Source organism: Chlorocebus sabaeus, chromosome 18 (genome assembly GCF_047675955.1).
Source record: "Chlorocebus sabaeus isolate Y175 chromosome 18, mChlSab1.0.hap1, whole genome shotgun sequence".
In the NCBI taxonomy this organism is placed as follows: domain Eukaryota; kingdom Metazoa; phylum Chordata; class Mammalia; order Primates; family Cercopithecidae; genus Chlorocebus; species Chlorocebus sabaeus.
Window position 1 is genome coordinate 67,775,707 of NC_132921.1, and position 15,058 is coordinate 67,790,764.

The 15,058-nt window shown below is 38.1% G+C and overlaps 1 protein-coding gene across 4 annotated transcripts in view; it reads right to left on the reverse strand.

Moving 5' to 3' along the window:
• L3MBTL4 (L3MBTL histone methyl-lysine binding protein 4) overlaps positions 1 to 15,058 on the reverse strand; it is a 443,526-nt gene that overhangs the window by 277,663 nt on the left and 150,805 nt on the right. For all 4 annotated transcript variants that reach the window (XR_005234835.2, XM_037982494.2, XM_073006460.1 and 1 more), the window contains 4 exons: positions 5,573 to 5,677; positions 4,379 to 4,514; positions 2,273 to 2,364; positions 655 to 809 (listed from right to left, as the gene is read on the reverse strand). Coding sequence is in view for 3 of the 4 variants with exons in the window: in XM_037982494.2 (XP_037838422.1) it covers positions 655 to 809; positions 2,273 to 2,364; positions 4,379 to 4,514; positions 5,573 to 5,677 (488 nt within the window). In the remaining variant the exon portion in view is untranslated. The remainder of the gene's footprint in view (positions 1 to 654; positions 810 to 2,272; positions 2,365 to 4,378; positions 4,515 to 5,572; positions 5,678 to 15,058) is intronic.

The following is a 15,058-nucleotide window of genomic DNA, read 5'->3' on the forward strand; positions in this document are numbered from 1 at the left end:
ATCAGGCACATGAAGAACCACTGCCTCAGGCACGGACATGGCGATTACTCAGGACATATGTGGAGAAATGCTGTAAAAATTATTTTTGCCATGACCTCTTGCATATTTCAGGTTTTTAATCCAAAAAAAAAAAAGAAGAAAGACCCCTTTCAACTCATGCCATATTATTTTAATGGCATGGTGGCATACATTTTCTCTGCTCCCCATACGCTTTCGAAGAATTCACTCCCATTTTCCCAGAATCTTTCCTTTTAAAAATGTGACAAGGTACATTTAAGGTTTTTCAGATTAAAAAAAAAAAAAAAAAAAAAAAAAAAAAAAAAAAAAAAAAAAAAAACCCATACTGGAAGTTTTTAGCTTCCTCTTCACAGAAATGTTTTCCTTACAAACTAGACAAAATACAGCAAAGTGTCCTTAACTGGTTATATTATTTCAGACGAGGCTTCACTGGGTAACCTCTACAGATGGAGAAGTTTCTAGGGCTCTTTAATGTGGTCATTCACATGGAAGAGAAGGAAGTGAACAGTCAACCACCAAATTCCGGATGCTCATCACTATTACAACAGCAAGAAGAGCGACAGTGCTAGAATGAAAACAAATTCTTAACATCAAACATATGAATACACAAAAACAAAACACACATTCGTATCTCACCAGTAATCGTAACTATCATCCCAGTTGTCAAAATGCACTAGTAAGCGATCATCAACAATATCTGCTATGGTTGCCACACACACCAAGGAAGGGTTCTTCCTGTCGACGGCCTCCAGCTTCATTCCAACCTGAAATTCTTTAGACATTGGCCCATTCTAACGCAGCACCAGCAGGGGAAGAAGCACAAAAAGAAACAGGACATCAAATAAGACTGAGCCACTGTCATAACTTCTGTGTTTAGCATCAGCAAAGTCTGCAGATGTCAGCGCTTAGCCTCTGGACAAAGCCAGCCAATGCCTGTAAATGTATCTGGCAACTGTCACATAGTTTACGCTCATAACAAAGGCCCAGGAAACCAGTTTTCCTTTGTGCTTTTGTCTTTTCTTGTGCAGGGAGGTTTTCTTTCCCTTATCATCTTCATATTTCCCTCTTTGATTCTTAGAATAATTTGCATTAATTTTAAAATATGATGTTTACATAAGTATCAAATAATCTTCTCTGCTTCCCATAGGCTTCTGAAGCTTCCAAATGCCACTATTTGAAAAAGTGGTGAAGATACACTCTAATTAGCACCAAAGTATCCTTTCAATTTGATTACTCAATCCGAAAATAAGTGGCTTTTTCAATATTTAAGGAATACATGCTTAAATAAAATTATAATTTAAAATGTGAATTTATACATATAATTTATATACATTTAATATATAATTTAAATTATAATTTTAAAATGTTAATGCTTTTTTATTATCTGTACTTTTTTAGCATAAAAATACTATGAACTATGATTTACAATAACTTAACAATTGCAAACCCACCCTTCATATATCTATAATTAGCCAGTCCTGGGATTTAGGGAGTACACATAATATCTGGGGACAAAAAGAGGATTTTTTTCTCTACTTCTCTTTTATCAAACCCTGATGTTTACTCTCCTTTAGCACATTCTAATTTTATAGCAATTTCGCATTTTAATAGCTCCTTTTCTTGATACAAATCTATGAGACATAAGTAACAATTGTATAATTCTGCTTTCCAGACCACAGAAGTGATGTCTGGAGAAATTCAGTGAGTGGCCTGCACAGTGACACCGCCTGCCGGTGGCAGAGTCAACTTCTGGGGTTGCAACTAATTCTCCTTTACGGAAGGTTCACCAGATTTCTGGGGACACAGATGGCATAAGAAGTGTGATCTACTCAGATCCTCAGAACACTCCTTCTATTAGTACAAAATGTTACTCTCGTTTTCATTACACTTAAACAAATCTAGGCTGGGTACATTCAAAGCCTACTTAGAGTATCTGCTGGTTTCAAAACACCAAAACCAAGATTAAAGGATTAACTCACTGTAAGAGAAAACATTTTTAAAAGACACTTTTAATTTTAGTAGGCTTTAAACATAAAGTTTTTAACTTTTCCCATCTACTTGAAGTAGTTATACTTTTAAAGGAAGAAAACCAAGATATGCCCATAAGAAACTGATGAACTAGGTGAGAAAAGTCATAGGAAGTTAAGAGTTTCCATAACTTCTTAAAGGATTAAAATAAAACAGAATATATAGTGAATTTTAAGAAATTTAAGCGTGGGCAAATTTGATTTATGCTGAGAAAGAAAATACTTACAGGACTTCTGTTTCTGAATAATTTCTTTGGAGCATTTTGCAATTTGCAGGCCTTCAAGTAATCCATCCAAACAAACTTATCTTTTCTATAACCTAAGAAAAAGCACAGATTACTCAGACTGCCCAAAAGATATAATCACATGCATAGTAAATATGAGGTTGGTGCAAAAGGAATTGCGGTTTTTGCCATTACTTTTATTTATTTATTTACTTTTTAGATTTTTAAAATTATACTTTAAGTTCTAGGGTACACGTGCACAACGTGCAGGTTTGTTACATTTGTACACGTGTGCCATGTTGGTGTGCTGCACCCATCAACTCGTCATTTACATTAGGTATATCTCCTAATGCTATCAATTACTTTTAATGGAAAAAAAAAAAAACCACAATTACTTTTGCACCAACCTCATATTATTATTATTAGTCTCCTGTCATAAATTCAATGTCCTTAGCATCCACAAAAGATTTGAATTAAAATCTTCAAATGGTTTCACCTTTTTAAAATATATTATATTCAAAATTGTTGACAATGCTTCCCCATCACGCACATCATTGCCATATAATTTCATATGCTCTGATACGGAGTCAGTACTCTGGTGGCTTGATGGGAGTCTCATCGCCCATTAAGGCTTTCCTGAATGGGCAAAGGAATGAGACCACAGTTCCCGCACCTGTCCCAACTCCTGAGGAAGCAACATCACAGAGACCATCAGAGGTCCTGATGGTGCAGCCATCCAGGATGCCAGGCACAGAAACCCCTTCTCAGTCCAAAGCCCAGTCGACAGCTCCAGCTTTCTGTGCCACATCTTTACAAGTCTCCCATTAGAAACTGCTGCATCCTCCCATTCGCATGCCCTAGTGTAGCTCTCACACAGTGCTGGCCACACAGTACAGGCTCAAAATATGGTTCTGAGCACCAGCCTTGGAACAAGAGTCAAACTCCATGCACAGCCTTCCAGGCCTGGGAACACCACCCTCTTCGTCCCCGAACTTCCCGCCTGGGCTTCTCTGCTGTCTCCCTGAGATGACTCGTCCTCGCCAAGTACACTCCTGCCCCGGGCATCTGCTCCTGTTCTTCCCTTGGATGGCTTACCCAGACACCACACTGCTTCCTCTCTCAGTTCACCCACGTCTCCTTGGGACATTACGTCGACAGAGAGGCCTTTCTCCCCCATGCTTTCTGAAAGAGTGTCCCTGCCGCCACCGCCATTATCCTTCTCCTGTGACATGAAGCCCCATGGAGACAGAGACACTGCTTTACTTGCTGTTGCCCCCAGTGCCTCACGTGGTAAGGGCTCCATAAACACCTACTGAATGAATGAGCCTGGAGCCTGTCACCAGCTTCCTCGAAACCAGCAACCTCGAGGGACTCTGCCATCAGGCTCAGGGGAGGATCCCAAGGGACACCCTGAGTGGATAACTAAGAATAAAGGACTACATATTGACTCCAGAAGCTGCCACAGTCATCAAACAGTCTGACACCCAAGCCAGAGACTGTGTACAGAAGTTTGCTGTGCAAAGATATGAGCCCATCAGCATCATCCTTGACCACATCCCCACCTCACTAGCACACAGCAAATCGAAAAGGTTTTGGTCACATCTGCCTGGCCCAGATTCCTCTAGCATATAACAACACAATGATAGTTTTCATTCCCATCAAAAGAAAATAGTGGTTTTTTTTTCATAGTTCCATGTTTCCCATGATTCCTAAGTTTGAAACAAATTATTTACAGTGAATCAAGTTTCCTCACCTTGCAGTATCACTGATCAGATATTTCATTTCAATCATGATTTAAATATTAGTCTGCACTCCTTATAAGGTTTAATAAACTTTATATAAAATAAAATAAAATGTTTTCATATTTTATTTCTACCCTCTGTACATTATCAGAATATTTGACCTAAATAGTCATTTATGCTTTTCTTTAAAGATATTTACTTCTAAAAATCGTACCATTATAGTCTTACTACTCTTTGTGGATCACAATTTCATTTTGGAAACCAATTCTCACCAGGATCTCTTGTTAGAATTTCATAAAATGTTGTTAAAATATAAGTGAAATGCCAGTTGATTCTCTTTCCAGTTGGTAAATGTATCCTGGCTTACCCTTAGGGATGTGCAATTCATGTTTGGTCTTTTCACACCATCCTACTGGATGAATGTCAGGGGAACCAGCATTGGTCCAAAAATCATAGCAACTTAAATAACCATCAAAATGAAGTCTTAGACGGTAACCACAGACCTGCAAGACAGAAAGTTTACAATCATTTGTTAAGTGCCATGTATTTGGAATAGACACAAAATTCACAAAATATTTACATATTTTGTCAGTACTATCAACATATAAGAGCCAACCCTTCTACCCAAATATTTCCATTAAAGAACAAATTTATGGATGGCCTCTGATTAAGACAAAATGGTAATGAAATTAGACCCTGTCTTATAGGTGTCTAGTGCATTCTGCAAAAATAGTGACCCTTTTACCCAATCTAGGAATCTGAGGGTCAGTTTATGTATTCATTAATGAACTGTTTTATTTATTAATTCAATTCCTGTCAAATATTCCCTTCGGCAACCCTATCTTCTGCCCTCTGGCCTGGATTCATGTTCCAATACAGTGTAAGCTAAAGTACAAAGCAAAACTAAAATAGGCATGGCCTTGTTTCAACTCTAACATGTGTATCCACCATACTCAATAAAGAGAATAATAAAGCGGTCTGATAAATACATCCTCTAGACATGTGGTACAACTTTAATAGCCATAATCAGTCAGTAAAGTAAATAAATGTGACTGTTATGTTCAATGCTATCAGAAATATAAAGATCTTTTATTGATTTAATAATATGCTTAGTAAGTATTACATTTTATAAGCCATTCATCAAGAGCTCTCTACTCTAATTTTCATAAAGTGCATGCATTTATATAAATATATAATTCATATGCATTAATATTATTCATACACATTTCTCATTAGTTCAGCTAAAATGTGAATAAGTACGTCTCTGTTAATAGGTGAAAGAAAACACTGGGATTCACAGATTGTTATCAACCTCAAGTGAAAATTATTTACCAATTAAGTCAAGAGTAAATGCTAGTTGATGAAAGACTTATTAGAAAATTCATCTTCAGAGAAGGACAAAAATTCACTAAGAAATATAGTTTCACCCATCGCTGACTAAAATAAATCCATAATGCATTGGAACTTATTCATAATAAACATCAAACAGATTTGTTATTTTCTAGAAAATTATCTTTCTGTCACTATGCAATTAGCTCAAGACAATAACACCACCTCTTACCTCCGCTACAGAAAGCACACAGAATACTGATGGATGTCGGGGATCAATGCCTTCTAATCTCATTCCAATCTGAAAACCATTTTCATGCTCTGGAAAGGACTGATCCTACGAAAGTTCACGACATGACATTAGCCACTGAGATTTGTCACAGTTTTACATTAAAACATTTGGTGTCACCTCTAGGTGAAGTCTAAAACAACTGAACTCATAGAGAGTAGAATGATGTCTACCAGAGGCTGGAAGTTGAGGGAATGGGGAGATGCCGGTCAAAGGGTACAAAGTAGCAGTTAGGAAGGAGGAATAAATGGTAAGTATTTAAGGTGATGGATGTGTGAGTATGCTTGACTCAATCATTCCACACTGTGTACATATAGCATAACATCACTGTCTACCCCAGGATTATATATGATTATAATTTGTCAAAAACATAAATCAAATAAGTTTTTTGTTGTTGTTTTTTTGTTTTTTTTTTTTGAGGTGGAGTCTTGCTGGAGTGTATTGGCACAATCTTGGCTCACTGCAACCTCCACCTCCCAGGTTTAAGTGATTCTCCTCCTCAGCCTCCTGAATAGCTGGGATAACAGGCACCTGCCACTGTGCCCGGCTAATTTTTGCAGTTTTAGTAGAGACAGGGTTTCACCATCTTGGCAAGACTGGTCTTGAACTCCTGACCTCGTGATCCACCCGCCTTGGCTTCCCAAAGTGCTGGGATTACAGGTGTGAGCTACCACACCCAGCCCAAATAAGAATTTTTTGAAAAAATTTACTGTATAGTTTAGAAACTCAGCAATCTGGCTAAAGATGGAAGACCGTTCTTACATGTAGTTAGCGCTCAAGGATGGTTTCATTATATTAATATGCCTTGAAATAGTACCTGCGTGAAGTTATGTGTTCTATGAATTTGCCATTTATTCCTTTTGCCCATTTTTCCTTCCTGTACCCTGGATAACATCACTTTATTATATGGATTACCTACTCTCAGTCTGTGACTTGGCTCTTCACTGTGTGTACAGTGACTTACTTTATTGCAGATAAACTTATAATTTTGACGTAGTGAAATATATCAATTATTTTCTATACATTCTATAGACCCAGCCTATGAAATCCTTCTTAACTCTGAAGCTACATAGGTATTTTCCTTTTTTTTTTTTTTTTTTTTCTGAGACAAGGTCTCACTCTGTCACCCAGACTGGAGTGCAGCAACACGATCTCAGTTCCCTGCAACCTCCGCCTCCCAGGTTCAAGCAATTCTCCTGCCTCAGCCTCCCAAGTAGCTGGGATTACAAGCACGCACCACTATGGCCTGGCTATTTTTTGTATTTTTAGTAGAGATGGGGTTTCACCATGTTGGCCAGACTGGTCTTGAACTCCTGACCTCAAATGATCCCCCCTCCTGAGCCTCCCAAAGTGCTAGGAGTATAGGTGTGAGCCACTGCACCTGGCCCTGGTATTTTTTAAGACTGTTGAAGTTTCTTTCTTCATATTTAAATTTGTAGTACAACTGAAATTGAGTTTTCTGTGTTGTCAGGTAGAGGCCTACTTTTCTCACATGGAAAACAAATCATTCAAGAAAAGTGTTTTGAATAGTCCATACTTGAATTGATCGGCAAAGTCAGCTCTGTCATATCTGGTTTCCACATACTTGTAGGTCTTATTTCTGACCCCTCTCTTGTGTTTCATTGACTTATTTGCCTATATCACACAGTTTTATTTGCTTATAATGAGTCTTTCTATTTAGAAAGTAATCATTTCCATGTTAAGTTTTTTAAATTCAGAAACTTGTTCTCTCTCCCATTTAATCTAATCACTTTCATCTGTCAAAAATGGTTTTCAATTTTCATATAAAATTGCCAAAATACTTTGCTATATTTATTTCTAGATACCTTTAAATGTTTATTGCTATTTTTACTGTAATATTTTCACAGCAGACTTCCTAATTTGCTCCAATTCATCATTATTTTCTTTAAGCACACAGTTTTGAACAGATTCAGCATTATTAGTCAGTTTATTCTTAATTGCAAATAATCATATACTAATGGAAAATGGTGACTACAATCGAGATCTATTGGATCTAGAGCTGCATTTAATCACTAATTGTATTATTATTTAATATTGCTTAACATCTGAATGTCTATTTTGGGGTTAAAATTTATTCTTTGTAAAAATTATTCCAGGGGCCCTGCACAGTGGCTCACGCCTGTAATTCCAGCACTTTGAGAGGCCAAGGCAGGCGGATCACCTGAGGTCAGGACTTCGAGACCACCCTGACCAACATGGCGAAACCCCATCTCTACTAAAAATACAAGAATTAGCCTGGTGTGATGGCGTGTGCCTGTAATCCCAGCTACTCTGGAGGCTGAGGCAGGAGAACAGCTTGAACCCAAGAGACAGACGTGGCAGTGAGCCAAGATTGGGCCACTGCACTCCAGCCTGGATGACAGAGCGAGACTCCACCTAAAAAAATAAAAATAAAAATAACATTATTCCACTGGGAAATTTAAAAGTTGCAACAACAAGACAGTGTAGAGAGCACATGCGTAGATAGCCTTTGCCTAGATTCACTTGTTGTTATATTTCACCCTGCTTTGCTTTACCATTTTTACTTACTCTATCTCTCCTATGTCTCTGTGAGCATATACATAGATAGAGAAACATATGGATATAAATTTTTTTCTGAACATTTTGAAGGCCCTTTATTTACCCCAAAATAATTTTCCCTAAGAGTAGTGTATTTTCCCTAAGAATAGAACATTCTCTTACAAAGCCATAACTCAGTTATAAACTTCTGTAAATTTAACATTTATACAATACTTTTTCTAATCTTCCATTCATATTCCAATTTTGTCCATTTGTCCAATAATATGCTTTCCAGCATTCACTCCCACACACCGCCTGCAACGCAGGAGCCAGTCGAGGGTCGGATGTGACAAGTTGATGAGCCTCTTCAGTCTTCCTTAATCAGAAACTTCGCCCATACCGTGTCATTGTCGTGTATAGCACTGACATGCTTTTAAGAATGCAGAATTTCCCCTCCTCTGATTTGTTTCTTTTTTTTTTTTTTTTTTTTTAGATGGAGTCTCGCTCTGTCACCCAGGCTGGAGCGTAATGGTGCCATCTGAGATCACTGCAACCTCCAGCTCCCAGGTTCAAGCGATCCTCCTGCCTCAGCATCCCGAGTAGCTGGGATTACAGGTATGAGCCACCATGCCTGGCTAATTTTTTTTTCTTTTTCTTTTTGTTTTTGTTTTGCTTTGTTTTGTTTTGTTTTGTTTTTTAGTAGAGACGGGGTCTCACCACGTTGACCAGGCTGGTCTAGAACCCCTCTCCTCAGGTGATCCACTGGCCTCGGCCTCCCAAAGTGCTGAGATTACAGGCCCTTCCTCTGACTTTTTTACTAGAACATTCCTCATTTTGGGTCTGTCTGATGCTTTCTCAAGATTTGATTCAGGTGGTACAGTTTTTACTGGAATATTACATGGATGTGTTGTGTCCTTCTCAGGGTGTCACATCCAGGGGCACAGGATATCTCTCTGTCCCTCACTGCTGATGATAGTTTTGATCATTCAATCACAGTGTTGTCCAATTTCTTCACTAGTTACATACAAAAGGCACATATACATACATTCATACATAGACATGTACACATGTATACCCATACAAACATACATACATATTGTATAAATCATACGTTCAAACAGATATGTCTAAGTCTAATCCCTCCCCGAAAGGTTTGTTCTGCCCTCCTGCATCCATTTTGTGTTTCTCCTTGAACAAAGTCGACACACGTACTCGTTTACCAAATCCTACAGGGTCTCTTACAGTTTCAGAACTGTTTTACCCATACTGTCATAATAAGAAAACCTACTTTAAAAACTCAAGATTTCTTTGTAGTTTTCCCTCCCTCCTATGTCATCCAAGAATGGAGTATATAGTTAAAAACCGTGTTCATGAACTGCTTGGGTTCCTATTTGTTCTCTCTTCAGTAAAGTTACAATATCTATTTGAAATACAATTGAGTTCAAATTTGTTCAATTTGCTTTCAGTTCTTAATGATTTTTTAAATATGTAGAACATTAACATGTTTCCAAAAGTTAAAATTAGCAAAAGTTACTCAAAAATGTTATATCTTCCTCCCACATTCTATCTACCGCATTCCCTCACACCACCTCGTGGAGGTCACCAACTTCACTGTTTTCTGGTTTATGCATCTGAAGCTTCTTTTTGTAAAGATAAGCAGTTATATGTAGGTTTTTCTTATTTCCCCTTCTTTCTCACACAAAAGGCAGCATACTATGCATGCTCTTTTGCACGTGGCATTTTGCATTACTAATGTCTCTTGGAAACCACTCCATGTCCATTCCCAACTGTTATGCACACTCTTTTTCATGGCTGCATTGTATTCCACTGTGTATAGGGACCACAGCTCATTCAACCTTCTTCTAGACTTGGATGCAAGCCTTTTTTTATATAAGCATGAAATAATTTAAAAACCTATGAATTGGCTTGTAAAATATCATTAAATTTTTCTTACATTCTGAGATCATTTTAGAAGCTTCTAAGGAAAAACTTAAAAGATGACAAACCCCAAAAGGAAATGGCAAGAATGAATGATTTCTCAGGAATATTTTATTTCTACAAAAATAAATGTCATGTGTGTGTTTAACTCTCCCAGACTTCTTCTCACATCTACTATGTTTTCCAGCAGATTGTATTTAACAAGTTTTGTGTGACTACCTCCTGTTCACTGCTTTGAAATTTCTCGGTTAACTTCAAAAGTGCCATACACATATACAAATACACATGCACACAACACTGACAAAATGCAAAGAAAAAGGTAGACCACAGGGAGAGAATATTACTAATGCTGACAGGAAACTTAAGAAGCCATAGAAACTGAAAGAACATTGTTCATGTTTTAACAAAACTGAAACACTACAAAATTAGGGGTGGGGAGGAAACAGTGTTATGTTGAGCAAACCACACCGTCTTATCACATGTAATTGATTGATTTGAGACATTGACAAAACTTCCCAGCCAGAAGTGAAGATGATCAGTGTTACTCTTGTCAGCCTTTCAAAATGGTTTCCCAATGGAACATTTGGGAGCTTTCTATAACATTGCAAGTAACACTACATAGCTGAAACAGACTGGGCATATCTTGGAGGGTTTCAGATAAAAAATAAAACGTTCATTTTAGCAATCTAAAAGGCAACATTTAGTGACAAATATCGCTGCCTTTCATCAGTCTCTCTTCTCTGTTCAATGGTTTATTCACGACCTGACAGATTTTAAATTTTTTTTCCTTTTTAAAAATCTTATATTTCAGAAATATAATTGATAGCTGTGCTTATAAGATTATATGTTATGGTAAGAAAAGATAACTAGAATCACACACTTAAAGCAAACAATAGGCCCATTAAATTCAGTCATAAAAAATCATAAGGTTCAGAGACCTGGAAAAGCTTACAGGTCAACTCAAGCCCAGAAAGGTGAATAAATTTTGTCTAGGACACACGACCAGTTTAGCAGCCGAGTACAACTAAGGACCTGTGTCTTGTGAAAACCTGCCAGCTGTGTGTTCCACATAAAGGGACAGAAGTGGCAACTAAACAGGCAAAACAAAACCTGGCTCGAGGCCACGGAAGGCCCCAAGGACATTTCCAAAGAAATGCCAGTGCTCTTGAGTACAAAAGTTTGTTCCATCATTTTCTTTTCCCAAACAGCCACAAAATAACATTTTCTCATATGAAATTGATTTATTTTGTCACTAATAAAGGAAAAGAAACATTATTCAAAGTTCCACACCTCTTGGCAAAAGCAGGTACAAATTATATACTATTATTTAAAATGATTGCAAAATGAGCCGTAACATAAGAAAAAAAAAAAAGAAACCGTCACCATGCCTAGGGAAACTGAAGACAAGCCACAGGCGAAATTCCTAAAAGCAATAATTATTACATGTGTGTGCCATCCGCTCCACGTGATGAGAGCAAAGAGATGTGCTTTGTCATGATTATTTTGTGAACCACAATAGAATGGGGAAGGTCCGCAGCCATCAGTGCTAGCACAGCATCAGCTAGGGGTGTATCACAGAAGTGTACTCAAGTGATAACCGCAAGATTCCATCTGAATGCCCCTTGATATTCTATTTTATTCATAGGCACGGGTAGGCAGTCAACAATATTTTCCTCATTTTAATTCAGCATTGAGAGAGGTGGGGGAAAGTGGGCCTGCAATCAAATCCTGACCACCGAGGCACACGTTTTAGCATGTTATACAAAGAACTGGGCAAGGACCCCAGACCACTGATTTCTAAACCTTCACACGATGGCTCTCAAAGGGAAAGATGTTCGCAGGAGGAATTTTACATGCAGATGACAAAAACAAAATTTCTTACTACACAAAAACCTTTCCCATGAACTCAGCAGCCTGCCCAAATGGTTTATCTCAGCAACATCTTCCACATCTAAAATTGTTCCAATGTGTCCCTCGGGGGACAAAATGTCACTATTTTAAGTTTGAAGGGTGAGATATCAGGGAGTCTTACATGGGTGAACTGTGATATAAACAGCTTGACCACAGAGGATTTAACTCTTTGACAAAATTTGATGACTTTCTTTACTCAATGGAAAAAAAAAATTATGTTATCAGTAACGCCAAAAATAATTCAAATGCTACAGAAGAGAACATGAAGAAATACTTTCCAAGATAAACACAACCAAAGAGAAAGTCAGGAAGGCCCTTGCAGGCTTTGCTAAAGTAGGGAGACTCAACCTGTCAGGTTTTGAGTGTGAGAGTCTTGTCGACTCTGCATTTGATGAAGCAAAAGGAATCTGAGTTTATGTTTGGTCTGAATAAACAACATGATTGACGACTGTGTGAGAAACCGCCAAGCACTTGCTGTTGTAGCCAGAAACCTAGAACGGTTAGATACAATCTTCTTAGTAACAGAAATGAAGAATATAAGATTGAGAATGAACAGTTATAGAGTCTAAGCTGTCCTTTATCAAGCCATACATAGATGCCTTTTAACATTGCTCCAGATACTGTTTTAAGTACTTACAAACATTAACACATTAAATCATCATAAAAACCCTATGCAGTAAGTGTTGTTATGCACATTTTACAGATGACATGCCCAAGGCCACAGTGTAAGTGTATCTGGCTTTCCTATTTGAGTGATTGGTCAGGATGCTAGAATATTACCGAAAGTTATAAGCATCACCATTCCCCTTGCTAATTAAAGACTTCATAATTTTTAACTTCTTATTTCATAATTATAAACACAATAAATGTTTTAAAGATCTAAAATTAGTGGTTGAATATGTACCACCTGTGGCCATTAAGTAATCCCCAGCTGTCAAAAGTGTGAAAACAGTGCCATGGGGAGTCTATAAAAGGCACTCCTAAATGTGGGGATTTAATACAAATAAAGGTGGCACTGCAGACTGCAGAGCAAAGAAGATGGCATCAGAACACATGACTACCAATTTGGAAAGAACAATTAAGGTAGATTCCCACCACAATATCATATACAAAAATACTTTTAGATGGATAGGAAATAGACATGACCATGGAATACAATGCAGCTGCTTAAAAAAACAAAACAGGCCGGGCACAGTGGCTCATGTCTGCAATCCCAGCACTTTGGGAGACCGAGGTGGGTGGATCACCTGAGGTCAGGAGTTCAAGAAGAGCCTGGCCAACATGGCTAAACTCCGTCTCTACTAAAAATACAAAAAATTAGCCAGGTGTGGTCATGGGCACCTGTAATCCCAGCTACCTGGGAGGCTGAGGCAGGAGAATTGCTTGAACCTGGGAGGCAGAGGTTGCAGTGAGCCAAGATCGTACCACTGCACTCCAGCCTGGGTGATACAGCAAGACTCTGTCTCAAAAAAAAAAAAGCAAGACACATCTCTGGATCTGCCGAGGCAGAATGACAACCATGATCACTATCAAGCAAGTGTTAGATAAGCATATGGTGTGTTGTCATTTTTTATTAAAAAAAAAAAAAGCCAAACAGCTATTTATATAAACATGATTTACATATCTACATAACTACATATATAGCGATCTGGAAAGATTTACATCAGATTATTTTGAGTAGTTCATCTAGAGAGGAGAACAGACAGAGAGAGACCTCTTTATTTTTATATTCTTCTGTCTTGTTAAAAATGTTAAATGGCATAGTCATTCTTAAAAAATCAACACATACACATAATCAAGTGACGGTGACACTGAGTGAGCAGGCAGGATGCAGGCTGTGATAAGACTCGTATGTCCTGCTAAGAAACTTTTATTTCATTCTTAATTGATAAAGCACCAGCAAAAGATGCAAAAAATATTCTTGCATCTTATTACCAGCGCTGTGGGAAATTAATTAGAAAGGTGGCAAAACTAGAAGTAGAAGATGTTAAAAAGGCTTTAAGTATCTGCCAATAATTAAGAATCTGCCATATGCCATGTACAGTGTCTAAGTCAACTACGTAAGCCTTAAAATAAAACCCCCTGGGGCCAGGTGCGGTGGCTCACACCTGTAATCCCAACACTTTGGGAGGCCAAGGTGGGCGGATCACAAGAGATCAAGACCATCCTGGCCAACATGGTGAAACCCCATCTCTACTAAAAATACAAAAATTAGCTGGGTGTAGTGGCGTGTGCCTGTAATCCCAGCTACTTGGGAGGTTGAGGCAGAAGAATCGCTAGAGCCTGGGAAATGGAGGTTGCAGTGAGCCAAGATCACGCCATTGCACTCCAGCCTGGCAAGAGAGCAAGACTCTGTCAAAAAAAACAAAACAAACAAACAAACAAACAAACGAAAAACCCTATACTAGAACTATGATAATCCCCATTTCAAACATGAAGAAACTAAGGCTCACAGTTGTTCACAAGTTGCTCTGTTTGTACACTGGTCAGTACAAAACCTGGAATTCAAATTCAAACCCTGGCCTGTGCACTTAACTGCCAAGTTCTATTACATTTAGAAAGTTCCAACAGCCTTGACAAGTGATAATGAGGTCCTCAGCCAGTTCAAGCAGGACTGGGAATGGGGGAAGTGGCCAGATTCAGTACATACTTAGGGGGTAAAATGGGCAGTGCCTAATGCCTGGCTGGAGGCAGAGGATTTTAAGGTGGTGCCCACATTTCAGACTTGAAATAAATTCTCAAATTTTCCATCATGCTAATTTTCACCTTGATAATGGTAACAATATCTATCAACACTTTCAAAGACTTCATGGGAAGCTCATGAACAACAACAGGCTGCATCCTTGCAACTTTCTGTTGCATTATAACAGCTCTAATGCCCTTCCAGGAATCTTGCAATAAGCCTTTTCATCATAAAAGTCTATTTACTGCAAGACAATGGAAGACTATGAGAGGTTATGGAGCTCCTTCCTTGCTTTTTCCTTGAGAGACGTTATGATTTTTACCTGAGTTAACAGTGGCACTTAATGAGAATGTTAGATTTTCTTCTGGCTTTCTTTT